Source organism: Apis florea, unplaced genomic scaffold (genome assembly GCF_048593485.1).
Source record: "Apis florea isolate Af1SG1 unplaced genomic scaffold, ASM4859348v1 contig_3158_pilon, whole genome shotgun sequence".
In the NCBI taxonomy this organism is placed as follows: domain Eukaryota; kingdom Metazoa; phylum Arthropoda; class Insecta; order Hymenoptera; family Apidae; genus Apis; species Apis florea.
In genome coordinates this window covers 3,607,491-3,627,749 of record NW_028256713.1, presented here as the reverse complement: position 1 = coordinate 3,627,749, position 20,259 = coordinate 3,607,491, and the positions used below count along the sequence as shown (strand labels likewise).

The window sequence follows — 20,259 nt, the reverse complement described above, 5'->3', positions numbered from 1 at the left end:
GGTATTGACCGCTAACGAATTCGGTTTCGAGCGCAACTGGACACTGGATCGACAGTTGCAGTTAATAGGAAGGAATAATTACACGGTGTCAGGCACAGTCGTAGTTAATTCCACGTGTGCTGGTGAATAACTGAATATAAGAAGAATAAAAAAGAAAGGGAAAAAAAAAAAAAAAAGGTGCACCAACGCTGCCACGTTTCTCGTGACTCGCTAATGAGACGACGATGGAACGGAAACCAACGCGGCCAAGTTTGTAGATTTACGTTTAGATTTGTAACTGCCAAATGCACTGCTTCAAAATTTTAACTTTGTTGCTCTTTCGCACGCAACTTTCCTATCCGCCAATTTCATCTTCTCGATAATTCACAATATATATATATTGAACGAAAGAAAAGATTTTCATTCGCGAATTTTTATCGAACTACTTCTTTAAAAAATGTTATTTGCTTAATATCATACATTCATATATTCGCTTTGGTGTCACTTAAAAAAAAAAAAAAAAAAATAATAGAGTTTCAAGGAAGAATAATTATTCATAATTATGGAAAAATCGTGAACGATATTTAGAACGATCCGATAAATGGGAAAAAGACAATGGAGGTCACGGTGTCAATTCGGGGTTTGATCCCATCCTTTGGACTTTGCATCCATGTGAACCACGGCACATGGTGTTGGGCCGCGTTGTGGGCGCTCCCTAAGCTGCGTGTATACAGGGTGTTTAGTTATTAAGTCACCCTACGGGGTCGTTTCGGTGACTTCCTATACGCCCCGCTCGCAATCGGTGTGGGAATGGGGGGGGATCCTCTATCAGAACCCTACAGAATCGCCGTTGTAATGACTTTTCGGGGGCCTCCTCACGATACCATAAAGATCCTTTCATTGCTTCCGACTGTTATGGACTCGATGGAAAATTTGTGTCGTTCAAAAGCGCGATATTTAACATTTAACGGTTGGACGGGCTCGAAATTATTATTATCACGATTCAATTTTTCCATTCGATTCGAAATATCACTTTGCCAATTAACATCCCTCCATTCCATATTAATTATAAAAATGTCATCTTGATACCGATGCGTAGTTCTTCTTCGAGCGGCACTCGAGATTATTCCAACTAGGCCGAGATAATTCGCGATGAAAGGTAACAAAAGGGGTCGGAGGATTCAAGGGTGTCATTGTCCGCAGATGGTGTACGAGGCGGTGAGGGACATTGCGGCGGGTGAAGAGCTTCTTCTCGGTGTTCGAGAACCTCTTCAGCTTCAGGACATGCTCGGCGAGAATACGACCGAGGACCGAAGCGACCGAGAGACCGGTGAGTATCAAACACGATGCGATCTTCTCACCAATTATCCCAGTTATTAACGTACCTCTCTCACCCAACATCCCTTCGATCGACCATCCGTTAATCTAAGAACTTAAGATTGTGCGAACAAAACGTAGTTCGGCCGAGTGTTGATACAATCGTTGGAAATCGTATCGACGATCGATCGTTGTCGATTCATAGCGAAAAATGTGAACCGAAGTGTTTATATCGATCCAATGATCATTCAATCTTTTCAAGATTATTCGACTTATTTTTTTTTTTAACACTTGATCGAAAAGAATCTAAATTTAAAAATTCAATTATACGATCCGTCGACTTGAATCGCCCAAAAATTTGTCGAAAAGATCGAGCGATTCTACATTCTCCTACCCCTATTTTTAATTCCAAAAATGTGTGTATTTTCGTGAAACGAATGTTCGCCAACTGACGGGGGCGGAAGCACGGGGTAATCGAACAAATAATCAAGCCCGTTAAAATATTCCCGATCGTGGGTGTGCACAAGCTGGCTTTACGACTTTTCGGGCCGATACACATCGTGACTCGTGCCCACTTGCGTACGCAGGGGAGGGGGGGCAGGTGTCTTCGAAAAAGGCGGAATTACCGCTGTGATGCGAGGGAGGGCAGAGGGTAAATCGTGAATCGTTGACTGCACGAGCTGTCCAGCTCGTCATGCACCCGTGATTCTGGCGTGATTCACCTGGTCGGCCGTTGCGTATTTAACCCCGTATTTTTCGAAGGTAATAAGCATTTGATTATCTCGAGATAGACGCACTCGTGCCGCGTGCGTTGTTGTTTGTTACCTCGCCTCCACCTCCCCCTCTAACACGTCGCTTTAAATTTCAATTCAGATTCCCTCGTTCGTTCGTTTCACATTCGTCTTCGCGATTCCCGAAGGAGAAAGTTTGGAAGCGGTGGGGAGAGGAGGAGTGTGTTGCCAAGCGGACGAATCGTTTATCTTCGATTTTCATTAGATGAAGCGCGATGAAATATATATATATATTCGAGACATTTTCGAGGAGGGTTCCCACCTCTAGGTGCCCGGCTGCTCGACAATTATCTGGTTGTAACTCGTGCACGATGGTCAGGATTCGGATGACTGGCTGAGATTAAATGGGGGTTATACGCGGCCCCCGCCCAGATGTCGCGGTAATTAAAACCGGGATTATTATGAAAGTTGAAGGCGGCTAGGTGTCTACGGTTAATCCGCCCACGATTTTTACTCGTAATTTTCGCCCACCAATCGTAAACGTCTCCTCCGAAGACAGAAGACCACGTTCTTAATTAAATCGGTCTTCCCCTCCGCCCAATTAAAATTTCCAACATCTTCACCCGATATTTTCCATAACTCTTGTTAATCGTTTACGGAGGAGGGTGAATTTCACTCGATCCGTTCGGGAAAAATGGTTTCAACTTGGCAAGATAAAATTTTATCACGATATGCATGCTAATGTTACAAGAAGAAATATGTATTTCCAAGCGTGGAAAATATATTTTACGCGTCTAATAATTCGAAAGTACACGTGTTTTCTTCCTTCTCCTTCTCTCAAAAGATTATAACAACCGAAGAAAAAGTGGTGGCCATAAAACACGGGAAAAATGTATGGAACGGTATCGCCGTTAATCCATAGAGGGAGCCATTTTTACGAGAAATCCCTGGCAATCTGGTGCGTGCAGCGAGAATAATGATGTCAAACAAACGGCGTACACCCCGTACGCCGGCAACCCTTGCGAGGGACATCATCTCCGCTCCTCCTTCCGTCACCCTTGAGCGGATCATTTTTTTTCACGGGGCGAAAGGGAATCGCTTTAACGCACGGGGCGAGCGTATGCATGGGACCGCATTAAATAAACGGTGACAAAATCTTCTTTATGCGCTCGGAAAACAGTTCCTTTTTTTTTTTTTACACGCTTCCTCTCTACAGAACTAAAAAAAAAAAAAAAAAAAGGTCGATACATCGATACAGGGATGCTTTCGGGGCATATAACCGGTTTTATTTGCTGCTCCATTGTTTTCATCGTCTCTCGATAAGCGGACGAAACTAGCCTCCGTTATATTCACAGCGAAAAAACGATTTTCTTCAATACGAGAATCGAATACGAGAAGAATTTACGATTTGAAATTATACGAAATTATCGAACTGGTTGAATCGATTGTTAGAAACGTACAGCGACGGTGCCTTTGGCAAAATCAATACAATTTTCTTTAATGTGATTTTCCTCTAAAATACTACTTGATTTTACTCGTGGTAATTGTAGCCAATCGGATTAACATTGATTTGATCAAACAAAAATTAAAAATGCTATTTTTCGTTTATCCATCATGAAAAGATAAGGATTGGCAAGATTCGATTTCCTTTTACCCTGTATCGATACAGAGTGTTCTTTCCAACGATTTCATGATAAACAAATATGAATAAAAAAAAAAAAAAAAAAAATAGGGAAAACGTCAGTCTATAACTCGATAACAGTTACCCGTGATTCTTGGCCGAATGACGAGCTATAGGTCGGTTTTATGACACCGAGACAGGCGCATTTTTTTCGCCTATTCGGTAAACCACGTTTGCACGAGGCAACAACAACGCTATCGAGAAGGGGAGGGAGGGGGGGAGAGGGAGGCGTAGATACAACTGGCGACTGGCAGTTAACAGTGAGTTATGGTTTTGATTTTTCGCGGCGCCCGATTTTTCGCCCTTTACAAGGCCACTTTTTTCCTCTTTGGCCACGAGACGCATCTCTTTCCCGCTTCGGATGGCTCTATTTAGGGTCGTTGATAATTTATGGCCTGGTATTGTCGATTAACACGCGCGTAACCTGGCCTCGGAGAGAAGAGAGAGAAAAAAGGAAAAGGGTACAGTTTGAAAGAAAAAAAAAAGGGGGGGGGGGTATCCGTGCTTAAAAGGGCACGCGACGCTGTTTTCGAAGGGGGTGGAGCGCGCGTGGAGGGCGGGTGAAAATGGGTGACAACCCTATCTGGTTCACCCAACTAATGACACGTCCTGTTTGACGTTTCACTCGCGTTTCGACGCGTTGTTACACAACGTTTGCAATTCTTCCGGAATTTGTAAATTGTAAATTGTATTGAATTGTCTCGAGAGTACAAGTCCACTTGAGAGTGAAACTCTCGAGAATTATATTGGAAAGAATTTTTTTTTTTTTGATAAATGAGAGAAGATATTGCGTCGAGAGAGTAAAAATCACTCTCGATGCATTTCCAAGAAATATATATATCAATCACGATACATCGAATTATTCGCATTCTTCAGAATTGTTCTTCGTCGAATCTTCATGAAGTTATCATCATAAACTGATGACGTTTCGTTTAATATTTCATATCAATTTCGTTTCAAGCGTTGCGATGATCGTATAAAATTCGTATAAAATTCCTTTGAAATTTGCAGCGTTATAAATTACGTTCAGAGATTCCTTGGAATTTTCTTTCTTTCGTTTGATGGAGTATAGAAGATTAGCATATTTTCGATGGAGGGGATGTTGCTTCCGTTTCGAGGTGTTTCGCATCAGTTCTTCGGGTCATCTACTTGATCCGTCACGACGCCACGGAAACATTGATTTCCGTTACTTTTTCCCATGCAACCGCCAACTGACACGGCTGCAGGGGGGTGTTGCCAATGAATCCCACCTGTTGACTTTCCACGACGTCGCATTTTGCCACGTTTTTTGTAATAATGTGATCGATACGTGAACAACAACAAGTTTATTCATATTTCCTTTGTGAATATTACAATTATTATGCATACTCTCAAATTGTAAAAATTGTAAACTTTTGCCACGTGAATATGTTATATGAAGACTTTTCAAATTTATTTATTTATTAATATCAGACATTCACAAATTTGCAATATGAAATTGCAATAACAATTTTTTGATTAAACACTAGATAGATCAAACATTTTTATTTTAAAAATTTAGGACAAATATTTAGAATTGTCATGCAATTGCCAGATACACGAATCATCATCTATTTTTTCATTTCATATTATCAGAAATACAAATGAATTCTCATACAAAAGCGTGACGCGATTTAAATGTGCAAAAAAAGAGATTCTCATTCAAATTTTTTCCTCTTCTCGAACCGTTGACATATTTTTCATCTCTCTCTCTCTCTCTCTCTCTCTCTGTCGATGTAGAAATTTTTTTTTTCTTTTTTCTCTTTTTGAAAGACCTCGTTTAGCAGATCGCGAGGTCGACCGCATCCTTCATTGTTTAAATTCACGTCGTGCCGTTTCAAATTAGTCCTGGATGGAGGAACGATTAACGTTCTATGGGGGGGTTGGTTGCGTGGCGAGGGGCGTAGTTGGTGGCGTAGGGGCTGTGCCCGGTTCCCATGAAGGTCCGTTGGGGGCCATCGCTCGACCATATGGTTGGGACAAGTGTAGCGGCAGATTTAAATAACCGTTGGCGGACGGATATCTTTCTCAATTTTATAGGCCCAGCTAATATTCCATCCACCGTACGTCCATTGCCTCTATTTACCTTTTACCATTCACGTTCCTTATATTATACCTTAAAATTCTTTTAATTTTGTCAAAATATTTTTTAATCCTTAACGCAATTTAACGTTAATCGATTAATTCTTTCGATGAATTTATTAAAATTGGAAAGAAAGTACACAATCATAATGACATTTGATTAAAATACAACTAGAAATTTCACTTTAAAAAAATCGATACATTTTTAACTGCAAACGGACAAATTTTAAAATTGCCTTCTCGTTATCTTTTTTTTCTTTATACTAGAAAAATTAAGTATCTTGCACGCATGTCAGTACACTCATACGAGATTAATTGGAAATAACAAGATACTCGAAAATTCACTTTCGCTACCTGTCTCGCCGCCCCTTAGAGGGGGTAAATGGAGGTCTGACCGTTGGATCCCCGTCATTAAAAATTACACGCTGTCCCGTTCACGGCCTCCTGATTTTACCTGGCTGTCGGGGGTGAAGGGAGTCCGCAGGGGGCATAGCGAGACTCACCTGCGATTGGTCGGACTCCGGCCTCGCCGTTACCAATAGGAAACGGCCCCCGACACCCCGTTCGTGTTTTCAGTTGTGGGATAACGTGCCACCAGCTAGGCCGGTGCATCATTGTACCCATTGTCTTCGCCGACTGCAGCATCGTGACCGAGTTGCGCGAGAAGAAGAAGGCATTTCGTCGCGATCTTTGTGGTGTTTTCGTTAATTTCTTAACTTCTCGGGGAAGAATTTTTCGTCGAAAAGAAATTTCGTCCATTTTCTTCTTTGAACGAACAGCGAAACGGTGTGGCAATTTCGCGCGTGGCGTAAAAATTATACAAGATTTTCGTTTCGTTTCGAAGGTATCGATCATTTTGACATCGAGATAATTTCTGTGTCATCGTCGATTCTCTGTCATTTCTTCTGTTATATAGAGGGGGGAGAAAAAAGAAAAGAAAAGGAAAGGAAAGGAAACGATTTAGGATGGAGAAGGAAAGAATGGTGAGTTCTTCGGAGCGGATAGATAAAACGATAGTGCCGGTTTGATTTAATAATTCAGGAACAATCGTGGCGTCCACTTGTCACGCCACTCTCCTCTGCTGGCTCCCCGCGCGATTCTCGATCACGTAATTCGCCCAACACCAGGACGGGTCACGTATCATCGTTCTCGGGGGTGTAATTTATAGAGCCGCAGCCGGTCACAATGTGGGACGGAATTATGACTTCCCAGACTGTCTCTGTTCCTCGTTTGCTGCCTCGTTTCACGTGCCTTTTCTTCTTTGTGCTTATAGCCTCGCAACACAGTGGAACCGTAGACGAGGACAAGGAGGACGAGGAGGAGGGCGAGACTAGATGCACCGTCTGCGACAAACCGTTTCAAGATATCGAATTGTAAGTAGCATGAAAAAGAAAAAAAAAAATTCTCGATTTTTCTTATTTCCCTTAATCACAAACACCATTCAAAATTTTAATCCTCGTTTAAGTCCACTTCGATTACTCGAAGAATCGATATCTTTTGAAATTTGATTCTCGTTGATAGTCCATGCTTCTCTTTTCGAACGATCTTTTCTAATCCTTGACATCTTTTTTATCGAGCAAAATTATTATTATTGTCATTTCATATCGTTATTACGAATTGATAATCGTGGTGAAATCAATGTTACAAAGCTTATAAAGGATTCATGGCTCGTCGTCACGTGTTTTTTTAAAATCAGATTGCGAGGATCGTCCTCTCTAATAATAGATCGAAATTCGATGCGAATTCTAAGCGATCGAGATCGATTAGATGTTATTCTTCGTAATCGTTTATCCGCATATATATGTATATATCGATGCCAGATACGAATTTTCATATTTGAAATTAAAACATTTTGGAGGGGAAAGAAACAATAAATGGATGGAACGGTGTTGAGGGGGGTAATCCGGTTCGATCGGTTTGATTCGACGGATAAATTGTTGGGTAATGGACGAGATGGAGGAACCGAACGAGAGGCGCGTTATCCACTCGAAATCTGAGCGTTAGCCGTGCACGGAAAAGAGGGGTTCCCGAGCACGCAAATCATTTCGAGGGTTGCTTTCGAGAATTACGATAGCTTTTTCAGGGTTGTTCGAGGCTGTTTGCGCGTCACCATTAAACGAAAAGTCAAATACTTGACCGATGCCCGAAATCGTCGCGTGAAACCTCGTGTTATTTACTTTGCAATCTCTCCCACGGTACGGAAAGGATGCAGTTCCAATTGTATTAGAAATCAAACCTGCTTTTAATTAAAAATAAATATACATATTTGCAGCACCCTTCAATTTCCCTTTTCCTAGACAGTTTGTTCTGTAATTAAATCAATCTTGCGATATTTTCATTTCTATCCAACTCTTTCCAGTATAAAATGTCCCCATCCGATAATTAACCGTCTACTTTATAATTTATTATTTTTCTTCTGCGTCCCCATTTCCGTATCATTTTGTATTCACAACAACTACGTTATCTTATATATACGTTTCTTTTCATCGTGTGTCAAATGATATTACATCTCGTCTGAAATAAAACAACAACAACAATAATAATAATAATAAAAAATAATTATCACGGCGTTGCATAACCGGGAGGGAGGAGGGAGGACTGGTCCAATTTCGGACATCCATTTCGTCCCGTTCCGGCATCTGTTTCCCGGTTTGGCGGCAGGCCGCGACACCAGCCGCTTCCGTGAGTCTCGGCTCGGCAGAGTCACCTGTTGTGGCACATAAAGTACGCGCGAGATCCGCATTCGGTTGCATCGAGCTACCACCCCCTTATGCATCATCGAAGGCGTCGCGTGCCCGCAGCTCATCTGGCACGGCGCACCGTCACCGTGAACCTACTATCTCACCACGAATAGGTTTCACGCGACACGTGTGTTCGAGGGTGTAAAATCAATGCCGGCCACCACACCATGGCACATCCTGTGACCATAACCCGTGCCCAACCTCGCGACACCCCGACGAATCCAGCTTGCCTGTGTGTGCGCGTTCACCAACCCGTGCCGCGAGCCACCTCTCTCTCCTTCTCACTCGCGACCCTTCCTTCGTGTTCCCTTTCCTCCGTGTGCGTGTGTGTGTGTGTGTACCTACGATCACCACCCTCTTCCTTCGGGGGCGTGTGACCGTTATTACGCGAGAGCTTGTCCGCTGCCGCGCTACCGGAGTCACTTAGTCATCATCCTCGACTGCACCGAGCGCAGTCTTGGCCGGTGCGCTGCCCCGGATCGATTATATCTCGCCAGCTTTCTTCCTTCGCGCCGAGATTTCCAACGGATTACGCTCGACAGGTTTTCTTTTCTTCTTCTTCTTCTTCTTCTTCTTCTATACGCTTTAAGACAGAATAATGGCTTTCTCCCTCCGGAAGATCGCCGTCGATTTTCTTTCTTCGATTCCTTGCTTCCTCGGGAGGGATAAGAGATAACAGTGTGATAATCCAGCGAGGGATTTCGATAAAGCGACGATTCTCGTCGATATTTTGCTTTCAGATTGGACAGCCACCTGATAACCTGTCACAGATACCCGGCGGAGCAGCATCGCTGCGACAATTGCCCGAGAGCGTACGCCTGGCGGCCGTTGTTGGTTCGCCATCGAGCGATCGTCCACGGCGATCTTCGAAACTACCCCTGCGAGAACTGTCCAAAGGTAAGCATCACCTTTGACACCCGACTAGCCACGACACGACACGTTTCACCCCTCGAGTAACATCTTCAAAGTTTCGCTAACAGTCGGACAAACCGCAGGTCTTCACCGACCCGTCCAACCTTCAGCGTCACATCCGGACCCATCACGTGGGCGCGAGGAGTCACGCGTGCACCGAGTGCGGCAAGACGTTCGCGACCAGTTCCGGGCTCAAGCAGCACACCCACATTCACAGCAGCGTGAAACCGTTCCAGTGCGAGGTCTGCTTCAAGGCGTACACCCAGTTCTCGAATCTATGCCGGCACAAACGCATGCACGCCGATTGCCGCATGCAGATCAAGTGCGTGAAATGCGGCCAGTCGTTCAGCACCGTCACCTCCTTGTCCAAGCATAAACGATTCTGCGACTCGACGCCACCCACCGGCCCACCAGGCGCCATGCCGCAATTGCCCACCCCGGCGCCCAGCCCTTTCCTCGTTTATCCCAGACCCCCCGTCAGCCTCCCCGGAGGTTTGCCCTTCTACCCGACCAGCCTGATGGGCCCTTATCCAGGAATATTCCCCAACGCCCCCAATTTTTTGAACACCCCTCTCCTGTTCCCGCCCAAGGTCGAGGAGGCCGAGAAAAGGAGCGAGAGCCCGAAGAAGGAACGTTTCACCCCGCCCAGGATTCTACCCCAGCACAGCAAAGTGTCGCCGTCCACCGCCGAGGAGGCGACCTCCTCGTTCAGACCGTCTCCGGCCAGGCCGCCTGTCCAGCCAACGCCCGACAGCGACGACGACCCGTCCAAGAAGCGGGAGATGGCCAGAGCGGGCTGCAACAACAACAACAACAACAACAACAACGAGAAGAAAGGAGATCACACGGAGCACACCGCGGCGTCGACGACCACCGCGGCGTCGACCAACGTCGAGGAGACGACGGATCAACCGTTGGATCTGAGAGTGCAAACGAAGAAGCAAAGAACGAGCTGTTCGAGCGTCGAGAGGAAGGGGGCGAGTCGCAGCCCGTCGCCTGCCCCGATCGAGGAGGTCCCACCGCCCCCGGATCCCCCTAAACCGGAGGAGGAGGCCTCCGTGCCGATGGAGGTCGATTCGGCCAAGGACGTGGCCAGCAGCCCCCAGCTACGAACCAGCCTGTCTGCCAACGAGCAACCCCCTACCAACACCCCCCCGCACATGGCGTACCCCAGACCGATCCACCCTATGTTTCTCGAGGCGATGTACCGCGGGCCGACCGGCTCCTTCCCCGGATTTCCGGGCGGGCCGCCGCCCCCCGGAGGCGCCGCGCCCGAGTCCAGGCTACTGCCACCCCTGCCACCCTTCGGACCACCCCGTGGACTTCCTTTTTTAGGGACACTTATGAACGGGCTCAGCGGCGCTAGGCCTGGAGGCGGAGGATTCGACCTGCTCGCCAGGCCGCCGCTGGGGCCGTTCCCCGGCGTGAAACCGTTTCAGGAGGCCGTGATCGCGCCTCACCACCACCACCACCACCACCACCACCACGCCCACGGCAAGATGAAGGATCGGTACTCGTGCAAGTTTTGCGGCAAGGTGTTCCCAAGATCGGCGAATTTGACCAGACACCTGCGCACCCACACGGGCGAGCAACCGTACAAGTGCAAGTACTGCGAACGATCGTTCAGCATCTCGAGTAACCTTCAACGGCACGTGAGAAACATTCACGACAAGCAGAGGCCGTTCAAGTGCCCCCTGTGCGAGAGGTGTTTCGGCCAGCAGACGAATTTGGACCGGCATCTGAAGAAGCACGAGGCCGACGACGGGAGCGGCGTGGTCTCCGTGGCCGACTCGCCTGGGAGCAGCAACGAGAACGAGCGCGAGGACACTTACTTCGACGAGATCAGGTCGTTCATGGGCAAGGTGACCTACGGGGGTGAGGCTGGCTACGGATTGCCGCCCCACCCGGCCTATCTGCCGAGCCGGCTTCACGAGATGCACGAGTCCAAGATGGAGACCGAGTACGACGAAGACGAGGACAGCGAGGAGGGCGTGTCGCCCCTGGACGAGACCGATGGCCTGTCCCCGGCCGAGACCAAGGAGTCGACGACCCCGCCGCCGCCGCAGTACGATCTGAAGCTGAGGGAGAAGCAGGAACTGCTCAACAACAACACGGCGGAACCCGTGATCGAGATCTCCACATAGCTCGTTGCTCGGATACCTTGAAGAGGATGAGGATGAGGATCGTTCACGTCGACAACGTTCGTTACGTCCGAACCGTCTTGCGAACATCGTCTCGAATGTAACTTGTTACGTTATGTGTAATCGTATATGTGAGAAGTCGGCCTTCGAAGTCGTGTTTCGAAGTAGTAGTGAAGAGAAGAGTGATCGATCGAATTTCCTTTTCCGAAGAAACGACGGAAAAAAGGGGAAAAAGAAGAAAAAGAAAAAAAAGACGTCAAGGACGCTGAACAAAAGTGCGTTTACGATGATCCACGTAAGACAATTTCTCCAATTTCTCCTCTTATTTTTTCCCGAGTCTTTATTATTCTTTTTTTTCTTTTTTCTTTTTTTTCTTTCTTTTCGCACCGCAAAGAGTGAGAATCCAAGCGAGATCGAACGAAATTCACTGTACTTTCTCATACACGAGCAAAAAAAAAAAAAAAAAAAGAGAAAAAAAAAGGACACACGTACACGTACAACACACACACACACATATACATATACATACATACACGTATTCACGTTCGTTACGGGCAAGTTGTTCAATAGTGTAGTTCCTACAGGCTCGTTCTCATTGTACACGCGCACGATAATTAATAATCGTTCGAACTTTTTCTCCCATTTCCGCTCATCGACCTGAAAAATCCGGTCGATCATCGTAGTATTATTTATTCATATTGCGAGTTATTTTGCGAGTGAAACTGTCTTGTACGAGAGGACAGGATCCGATTCGAGTTTTTGAAACTCGATTTCCCTCCCTTAGTGATATATATATTTATATATATATATATATATTCGCGCAGGACGATTTAATCGTGAAGCGAGATTCATGGATATTCGAGATCAGACCTCCGTTAAACGCGGAGCCACGAAATGATTATTCAACGAACGTTTCTTATCTTTTTTTTCTTGTTTTCCTTCTTTCTTTTTTTTTTTTTTTTTTTTTTCCGTTAACAAGTAGCAATCGATTGTTGCAATCGTTGTTGCAATCGGAAGTGTGAATCGAATAAACCTCGTGCTCGAATAGGTAGGAAAGAATAACGTAAATTCTGGCGTTAGTCGACGCGAAGCCAAAGCGACGAGGATGGATAATTAGCGAAACGAGCGTGTAATTAAGAGAGAGAGAGAGAGAGAGAGAGAGAGAGAGAGAGAGAGAGAGAGAGAGAGAGAGAGAGAGATAACATTTTATGAGAATCTGTGTACAAATTTCCATCTAGGTAATAATAACATTTGTAAAAAAGAAAGAAAAAGAAGTTCTCCGTAATTTTTAGTATATATATATATATATTTTATATATATATATATATATACATATGCATATATTATAAATATGATTGCGATCTTATCGATTTTATCGTGGCACGTGGATCACGAGAAGTACTTTGCGAGAAGGGCGCATAATTGTTACGTTTATTTCAGTGGATGGTTGATAAAAAGATCGCGTGTTCTCATCCTGTTCTCGATGTTCAAGAATGATACTCGTGAATGTTCAACGAAAAAAAAAAAAAAAAAATGTTTCGAATTTTGTATAGGCGTAGGCGTGTACAAAAACCAAAAAAAAAAAAAAAAAAAAAAAAGAAAAAAAAGAGAAAAAAGAAGAAGAAATAAAGTTATTTCCTTTCATTTCTTTCGATCATTCCCAGGCAACGGTTTTTGTGAATAGCGTTTTCGTAATGGCGTTGATAAACATAGAAAGTTCTTCTGTTTTTTCACATAAGATTTTACGGATACGTGTTCTACATATCTCTCCCTGTCTCATCCTTCTCTCTGATTAATAGACGATAACAAACTTACGAATTGATTAAGCATACTTATGTCGATCATATTAATTAAGAGCGATTATATTATGACTCTATCTATACATATTGTATAAAAGCAACCTGTAACTTCATTATGATTACTATTAAAATATTACACTTCAACTATTGCGACGTTAGATCATTCATCATCCAATAGTTTCTTCTTTGTTATTATTAATTTGAAATATTTATAGTGGAGAATTTAATAGAAATTTTTTATACTGAACGTATTCAATTAATACTTATAAAATAAAATATATATATATATATATATATGGGATTTTGTGTCCCATGTTTTAAAACATCGCGTAAAAAAATCACAATGTTTGTTATACCTTCTACGATTTAGAGCAGAGATTATTTTCAATTCATGATTCATAAAAGTTGATAAAATTTTGATAAACTTTTTCGATAAAATTACAAATTGTTTACTTTCTTGTATATTGAAAGTATAATTGCCGAAAATGCATAATTTCGCTTAATTTATTCTATCCAATATCGCACGTTTTAGCATAGCATAGGATATGACTTATATATATATATCTTTATATAATTGTAAAAGATAGAATAAAAGTTATATAGGAACATATAAGAATGAGAAGAAAAACGCGTCATATATATATATATATTTATATATATTTTTTTTTATTTCATATACACGCATATACTTTCTACGTATACTTTATTCAGTATAAATTAGAAAGTAGATAAGGATTTTTAATTATTTTGTTAAATAAAAAAGATAAAAAGTTAATTAGATATTGAGACTTCTTGAGCGCGTTGCATAGCAAGTATAGACAAGGAAAGTAAATTAGTGAGAAAAGGACAGAGATAGAGTAAAAATTCGAGCATCAGCGCCATCTTCAGAGTGCCGCAAATGAAACTAATGTAAATAAGGAGGGCAAATAATAAGAAAAGGATAGAGATAGGTCAAAATTGACTATTAGCGACATCTTTTGGAACTACCAGGTAAAATAGGGTAAGTTAGAGTAAGAATTGATTACCAGCGCCATCTCTAAAGGATAATTTCATTAGTTTAAAGATGGCGCTCGTATTCACTTCTTAATCTTTGGTCTAGTTAAAAAGTTATCTTTGATACACCAGAGATGGCGCTAATAGTCACTTTTACTATATCTTTGTCCTTTTCTTTCTATTCTCTATCCTTACTTTCGTTAGTTTCATTTGCGGCACTCTGGAGATGGCGCTGACTTTCATATTTTTAACCTATCTCCATCCTTCTTCCGCTATATCGTTCTCCTTGTCTAACTTACTCTCGGCGCGTGATATGGGATACCAATTGAATACACTTTCATTATTTCTTATTCATCTTAACTTTTTGAAATTCAAATTTAGATAATAAATAATTTCATCTTTATAAATCAATTCTTATGAATCTATTTAAAATCTTTATTGTTTCAAATGGCATAATATACAGATATATATTAAAGTTAACGATTGTCTCGCGAGTAGACAAGAAATTAAGCGCATCGCGTTAAGAAATGACGAAGTTGCGTAATGACGAGTTAATTGGCCAGCGGTGTCTCCTGTTGAATTAACGAGCGCTGAACTTTGCCTTTACGTTATGATCGTGTCTAAATCGAACTCGCATACCTATTCAATCTGCATTATAATATAATGCTTCGACTTTTCATTCAAAAGCGTTCGATTCATGTCGCATTTGAGATGATTTCCATTATTATTAAAATTTTATTTAAACGAAGAAAATATTAGAAATTGGGAATTTGATCGATATTTAACAAGCATGCTTTTAATATATTTCACGATTTTTCACTTGAAAATTTTTCTATGAAATTAATGATAACAGTAAAGAGAATTTTATGTATTGTTTCATAGTTCAAGAAACAAAGACAGAAAAAAAAAAGATAAACGATCTTGTTACACTTAAAGTAGAAAAAACAATATGCAAATTATTGCAAATTGGATGATGATCTTTTCCGCGAATCCGCTTAATTGATTCCAATTGGTAGCGCGATTTTTCCCAATTATATAATCTAATTTATTATTTTACAAAAGCTCTTGATTTTCAATTATAATCAATATTATCATAATTATGAATATCATAGATAGACTTGAACAAGATGTCTTATTCAAATGAATTTTTTCAACAAGGATAAAACTAAACTAACTTTTTCTCAAAATTCTTTTCTCCGATTCAATTTTTTGTCCACAAGACAGAAAACTGCAACTTCAACAGTTACAATTTCCAAACATCGAACATCGACTCGGTAGAAATGACCGAATCGGTCGTAAAGATCGGCTGAATTGGCTCAAGAAGTCGAAGAATGCGGTTGGAGAAAAAGAGGAGCGTACCGTTTTCTTCGACCCTCCTTGCGAAAGAGGATCCTTGCTTGGAACACGATCCAACCGAAAGATCTACGGAACGGATGGCCGATCCACGAAACGAGCGATCGGCGACCGATCGCGACGCAACCGATCCAACGATGAGGCAATAATTCTACGCGCGAACGAGCATTACTGCCAACTGCTGATGTTTGACAAAAAACGGCTGAGCCAATCGCAAAATTCCGCGCGCTCCTCAACCGCGTTTAGAAAGTGGAAAAAATCGATCATTGCGGCCGACACGCCGATTTCGATTGCTTCCATTGTTCCTCATTTATCTCCCCGATCGGATATCTCAGATCTAGATAATTCTACCTCTCTCGTCGTCGAATCGCAATTAACCACGCTCTTGTCGATCATCGAGATCTTTTATATTATATTACTCCGCCGCATCGATCCACCGCCTATTTTTCAAATAACAATATATATATCCACGATGAATATTAACAACCGACTCGTCCTTATTCATAGAAGTGTCTATCTATCCCCAACACGGATTTTATTTATCTCTCTAAAAAAAAAAAATTAGAAAAAGAATTGGTATCTCGCTACCAATTTCACCACTGATTCTTTTCGATTTTCGTGATGGCATCCGATCGTTCGAAATCGTCTCTCTCTCTCTCTCTCTCTCTCTCTCTCTCTCTTCGGGAGCAGCTCGTTCCTCTCCCGTTCGTTTTTCTCGTTTTCTCATCTGGCCAAGTCGCGCGCGTCTCTCCTTTCATTTTAACGCATGATCGCGCACCCGATCCGAACCAGCAACACACCCACCGATCTCTAATCCATTCCTCTACGCACCGATCCACCGATCCGCATAGAATATATATATATATAACGTCGCTTCTTGTTCGATACCTTGTTCGTCGATCAATCGACTGGTTCACAAATAGATCGTTTATTAATCGATCGACTCGTTTCAGTCGGATAATATCCGGGCGACGAGAGGCAAAAAAGATCGACTGTAAACGGGTCGATGGTTAGGAAGATTTATGAAGAGACGTTAAGAAAAAGGAAAGAAGAAAAACATTTATCGTCGAAAACTTAATTACCGATTGTCCTTCTTAAAATGTATCACCACGATCTTTATCGAATTACTTACACGCGTTGGTAATAAGAACGCGTAAACGAACGATTTACGATTCGAAGATCCGTCTCGCCACTTTGGCCAGGTGTGGCGCACGCGCTACGTCGCAATACCGCTTTCCAAAGGATCGTGTGACGAGGATCGCGATCGATTTCTTCTTCCGTCCCGCGGCAACGATCGATCCGCGATCGATCTAGGCAAGGAACGGTGAATGCTATACCGCGTGTATGCACGAGCGAGCTACGCGCTCGTTCACCCAAAAGGATAAATTTAGATTACTTTCACTGTTTGACGAAGCTCGGGTATATCGAAGCTTATACCGAGAGATCATTCTTCTTCTTCTTCTTCTTCTTCTTCTTCTTCTTCTTTGATGAAAAACGAGCGAATAATATTTCGTTACACATACAAATATTTATGGGATACGGTATTTTTGGGGGATGTCCGAGTATTCTTCTTCTTCGATTTGTGGATAATATTCGTTATTTATACTCCTGTTTCTTTTTAGAAGAAAGTTTTCCATTCGTGGAAAACGTTAGATATTCGTGGATTCTTCTTTCTCGATTTGTGGATAATATTCGCTCTTTTTTCTTCTTGTAGAAGAAAGTAGTTTTCGATTTGTGAAAAAAACATTAGATATTCTTCTTCTTCTTTCTAGATTTTCTTCTAATATACGCTCTTCTTTCTTTTAGAAGAAAGTAGTTTTCGACTTGTCGACCCAAAAGCATTGGGTACAAATATTCGTGGATATTTTTCGAGGATATTCTTCTTCTTCTTCGATTTATAAAAATTGTGGATAATATTAATTACTGTGAATATACGTATATCAGCATATTTTCCATTGTTTCGTCTGAAAATTTTAAAACGATATATATGTACTCGCGATTATTCTCTCTTTCCTTCTTTTCTTTCCTATCGAAAAAACGCGCATGTTACTTGTATTTGTTTCGTAACGTTTCACGAGACGCGTAGGAGGAGACGTCGAAGACCGATTGAAATATCTCGCAGGAACACGACAAATTGTAGCCGTTCGAATATGAAGAAGCCCGCGAGAGAGGGATCGGGCCTGCCCTCCATTACCGCCGTTCCCTCCGTTGTACCACGTCGAGATAAACAAGCCGATTAAGCGGAAGATTAACTATCTCGCGCTAAAACAAGCTTATCTGCGCGTCTGTTTCGACACGAGGCCGCCGTCATCTTTCCTATCCCAGATTCACAGTTATCCACCCAACGATCGACCGATCTCTTCCACTTCCGGGATCCTCTCCCCTTCCTCTTCCCCTTCTTCGAAAGGAAGCAAGGGATTCCTCCAATTTTAAGATTCATCCAAAAAGAAAAAAGAAAAAAAAAAAAAAAACGGGAGAACGAACGTCGTAAAATTTTCATCGGAGGCAAGAAATTTTCCGACGATTCCGCGACGCTGGTCGTCCTTAAGCGCTCGCATGCCCGTAATCGCATGCAAAGCAGGAGGAAGAAGTTTTTACTTTATGTAACGAATTCACATGTTTAAGACGCGCCTTAATAATAATACACGTATCCACTCATCCGATTAACGATCGGAAAATTTCCATTATCTCCATTCCGTCGATCGTTACAAACGCGATGCGAGAAAAAAACTCGAATCGACGAGAATCTGTCGACCTATCACCTCGCCACGATCCAGCTTGTCCTCGCCTCCTTCCTCGATCCAGGCGACGATCGTTATCTCGTTCGCGCGTGGGCGTCTCCCGCGAACCCATGCGTTATGGGTTCTTGCACACCGTTTTCGCGGTTTATAACGCGGTCTCAATAATTGCACGCGGGAGAGGAGTCTTGAATTGAAAACTTAACCTCCATACTTCCTCGCGTACGAATTTAAGGGGATCGACGAGGAAGATGTTTGGATTACTTCTATATTTCGATTCGTAAATAGGGAAATCGAGATTGAAGCGGAGTGTACCGCGCTTCTTTCGCAAGCTGTCTCGTGATTGGAGAGAATCCGAAGTGTGACCCGAGCGCGGAGTGTGGGAGTCGATGGCATTGGGCGGAAGAGGATAAGAAGACACGTGTGCGATCTGACGCGCGTGGATTTTGCCGAGCGAACTGGTTGGCGAAGGATTAGGGATCGCTCGTGAAAATGTATGCATGCACCATGTATTTATTTTTGTGTATCGTGCAAGCGATAACGAAAGAGCGATTGGATAATTTAATTGATGAATTGGAATTAGTGATAAAATATCGCGTGTTGGCCAATGATAGAGAAATTTGAACAAGGATCCCTTGTGGAAAACAATCGATCCCCTCCTTTCGAATCGTTTTCGAATAGAATAGTACAACGATTTGGCGTATTAAATGAATTAATTTCTCCCCTTTTTTCCAACGAAAAGTTTTTAATCCTAATCCACGTGCGCGTCACGTTTAATCTCGAATCGTGGTGGTGAACACGTGTGAACGACGGAATGGCGCGGTGGAAATGTCAGGCGTGTTGGTGAATCGGAATTCTTCGTAGTAAGAAAGGAGAGTTGGTTCCATTGAGAGAGGAGCATCGGTTGCTCGACGACATCGGTAGCTGAATAGCATAAGCTTCAGGGCTACGGTGAACAGATCAGATAAATGGCCGGCGATCGTACTTGGATGGAATATAAATCTTGGGAAGACGGTAGCCTTGTCGATATGAAGCGTTTCAAGGAATTCGTGCTACCGGCCGATCGAATGGAAATTAGCAGCCGACTCGCTTTTGCGTCGATAATCGCGTATGATGAGTAACGATATCAACCATATTATCCGTCTTACATCCACGCCGATCTTCGCTTTACTTTTTTCTAGCTCGTTGTAGAAAAATGAAACGAGATCTCGATGCATATATATATATAAAGTTGTTACGTAAGTTGAAAGAGAGCGATTCGTCAAACCGAGGAGGAGCATAATTTCACTTCTCTCGGTTCGATTCTTTTTCCGCGAGACGAAGGGAAGGATCAAAGGGGAAAGGATCGTGGGTAGAGGAGCACACGATACATGGGCGCGTGCACCGTAGTACCTGACACACGATCGCGGCCCTCTTCCACATTTATCAACGAGTGAAATGTCAGCGGATCGAAATGAATCGAGACGAAGATCATCCCATTCACATGAGGGAATCGGGCGACATCCTTGCCTCGCGGAAATGTCAATGTATACGAATAAATCTAATCTAATAAATTATCCCTTAGCGGTTATCTTTTTCTTCGAAATGAATGGATTCTGTCCATCCGGCTCGTTATAATATCTGGATGAACGAAATATTGTTCGAATCGACAAATTTTTCGTTGAATCGTAGGGCCGGGAGATCGTATGTGGGAACGCGATTTAAAAGGAAACCGATGTGCCCGGGTCTGGCACTCGAGACAAAGCCAACGAATTAGTGGCAAATGTCGTGGACG

General features: G+C 43.0%; 1 protein-coding gene across 2 annotated transcripts in view; it reads left to right on the top strand.

Annotated features, from left to right (window-relative positions):
* Window positions 1–11,748, top strand: part of LOC100863831 (transcription factor hamlet) — a 62,711-nt gene extending 50,963 nt beyond the window's left edge. The window contains exons 5-8 of one of the 2 annotated variants that reach the window (XM_086909394.1): window positions 1,183–1,309; window positions 7,082–7,181; window positions 9,290–9,446; window positions 9,545–11,748. In XM_086909394.1, coding sequence (XP_086765520.1) covers window positions 1,183–1,309; window positions 7,082–7,181; window positions 9,290–9,446; window positions 9,545–11,605 — 2,445 coding nt within the window. In that variant the 3' untranslated portion in view covers window positions 11,606–11,748. Of the gene's footprint in view, window positions 1–1,182; window positions 1,310–7,081; window positions 7,182–9,289; window positions 9,447–9,529 lie in introns of both variants that reach the window. The other variant, XM_086909393.1, reaches the window with a different exon arrangement.
* The last annotated feature ends 8,511 nt before the right edge of the window (window positions 11,749–20,259 follow it).